The sequence below is a fragment of the Phytophthora parasitica genome (genome assembly GCF_000247585.1).
Source record: "Phytophthora parasitica INRA-310 unplaced genomic scaffold supercont2.46, whole genome shotgun sequence".
In the NCBI taxonomy this organism is placed as follows: Eukaryota; Oomycota; class Peronosporomycetes; order Peronosporales; family Peronosporaceae; genus Phytophthora; species Phytophthora nicotianae.
The window spans coordinates 478210-480107 of NW_008649032.1; the positions used below are offsets into that span (position 1 = coordinate 478210).

The 1898-nt window shown below is 54.8% G+C and overlaps 2 protein-coding genes across 2 annotated transcripts; both read right to left on the reverse strand.

Moving 5' to 3' along the window:
* Window positions 1-165: 165 nt before the first annotated feature.
* On the reverse strand, window positions 166-513 carry PPTG_15312 (hypothetical protein; the record flags this gene model as incomplete). The annotated part of the gene is made up of 1 exon (XM_008912365.1): window positions 166-513. One exon carries the CDS (start codon window positions 511-513, stop codon window positions 166-168), a length of 348 nt encoding a protein of 115 aa, XP_008910613.1.
* A 95-nt stretch (window positions 514-608) lies between these two features.
* Window positions 609-926, reverse strand: PPTG_15313 (hypothetical protein; the record flags this gene model as incomplete). The annotated part of the gene is made up of 1 exon (XM_008912366.1): window positions 609-926. One exon carries the CDS (start codon window positions 924-926, stop codon window positions 609-611), a length of 318 nt encoding a protein of 105 aa, XP_008910614.1.
* Between the last annotated feature and the right edge of the window lie 972 nt (window positions 927-1898).

Below are 1898 nucleotides of genomic sequence, written 5' to 3' on the forward strand. Positions count from 1 at the left end.
GGGGGGCTCAAAAGCCTACATGTATTCCCGTACTACATCCCCTACAAGTTGAAGCTACTGCTACATCACGCGTCTCTTCCGGTTCCGCGCTGTCTTCGAAGCGCGTCTGCCGTGGCGGCACACGTACCCAAGTTGAAGCTGAATGCGACTAATCCACTTCACACTCTAAATCCACTCGTAGTTCGAGAGAGGAGCCACTTCCATCGGTGGATCGTGGTCGGCCGAGTACCCATCAAGCACGACAAGTCGGGCGTTGGGACCAGTCTTCACCACGACTAAACAGTGACCGACGTCATCCTGGCCCGCGCTCACCAAGTACGTACCCGGAACCAAGGCTTCAAAGAAGCGTTCCAGAGTCGCAACATTCCCGATGGAGCCATGAAGAATATTGGGAAGCATGGTGCCGTAGTCCAACGGAACACTTTGCCGCTGAAGCGTCTTCCAGAACTCCGTAACGTCTTCGCCAGACACGCCAAACGCAATAGCGGTCTCGGAGGAACCAACAGGAGGCATAACCGAACGGGGAGGAACACGACTTGAGCCAGGAGCTTCAGCAGCCGCGTCGCATGGGGATGGAGCCACAGGAGCACGTACAGGTGATGGCAGAGTCACAGGAACAGCAGGAGCATCGACCACGGCAGCCGGAACAGCAACGACTTCAGTAGGAGCAGGTGGAGTCGACGAACGAGCGCGAGAACGAGCATGAGCACGGGAACCGAAATCGCTGTCGGGCCCCAGTCGAGGAAGCTCTCAAGGAGCTCCTCGTCCGACGTGTGGGGCTCAGACGAAGTGGTCGAAGCCATAGCGGTCGGTGGTGTCACCAAAGAGTCGCTTGGAAGCACCACAGGCCGTACGGTCGGCGAGCGAGGCGAGGGAGCGGCTGAAGCCGGGCTAGCAGCAGCAGCAGATGCAGGAGGCACAGCCATCCTCCCAGACGGACCTATCCAAGCCCCAAGTAAACAGGTACACACAAGGCAGGCGTGGGTAACTCGGGGTCGGACTAATCCGACGGGGAACGGCACCTCTGGCCTACAGCGCAATTTCGGAAATGGCAAGACTGGGGGACGCGCAAGCCTGAGGGAGAGTGAGGGTATCAGATATGATAGGTGTAGAGTTGTAGCCAATCAGATACAGGCTCAGTTTAACTTAGATTCAGTATGTAATACAGAAAGGCAGATGTAGGGCGACCGTGGAACCTTCTAGAAGGATCCATCCGCCTGAACTGTGGGGGCGGCACTTCTCGTTTCGCACGCCCTCCCCCAAGCTAGCGTTTCCTGAAATAACAGTTGCTCGAGTGTTTCAGGGTGCATTGACTGCTGACGATCACTATAAACAAGCCCAGCTTGAGAAAATAGCCGCTCAACGTTGTTGGACGTTGGGGGGATCCAGTCAAGGTTCATGTAGCTCGACTCAACGGCTGGAATATCAATGTTTGAAACGCAGCAGCCTCCGCAAACGTCAACTCCTCGTCACTTGGCTCAGTATTGATCTCCTCATTGGAGCGCATTAGCGGTCGTACGGCCGTTCGTTCAGACGAGGTGAGATCCAAATCGTGTTCACAAAGTATTTTATTAACACCGTTCTCAAAGTTCGGGAACGCAACGATGCGCGCATTATGGGAGAGATGACACTCACAAGAAACCGGAAAGACGCTGATGAGCTTGTCGAACATCACGCGAACGTGACGGATGTCAGTCCGTCCTTCTCCTGAAGTTTTTTGCTGACAGACTCGAATTTCTTGAGCTCGTTCATAAGCGTTCGCAAGCAGTTCTTATCCGCTGCAGTTAGAACCAGAGGAGATAAGTCTGGGCCAAAGTCATCCAGATGGAGCGCGAGCTCCAGTTATCGTCTGATCATGGAAAACGTATTCGACCAGCGAGTGTCATTCCGCAGAAGCG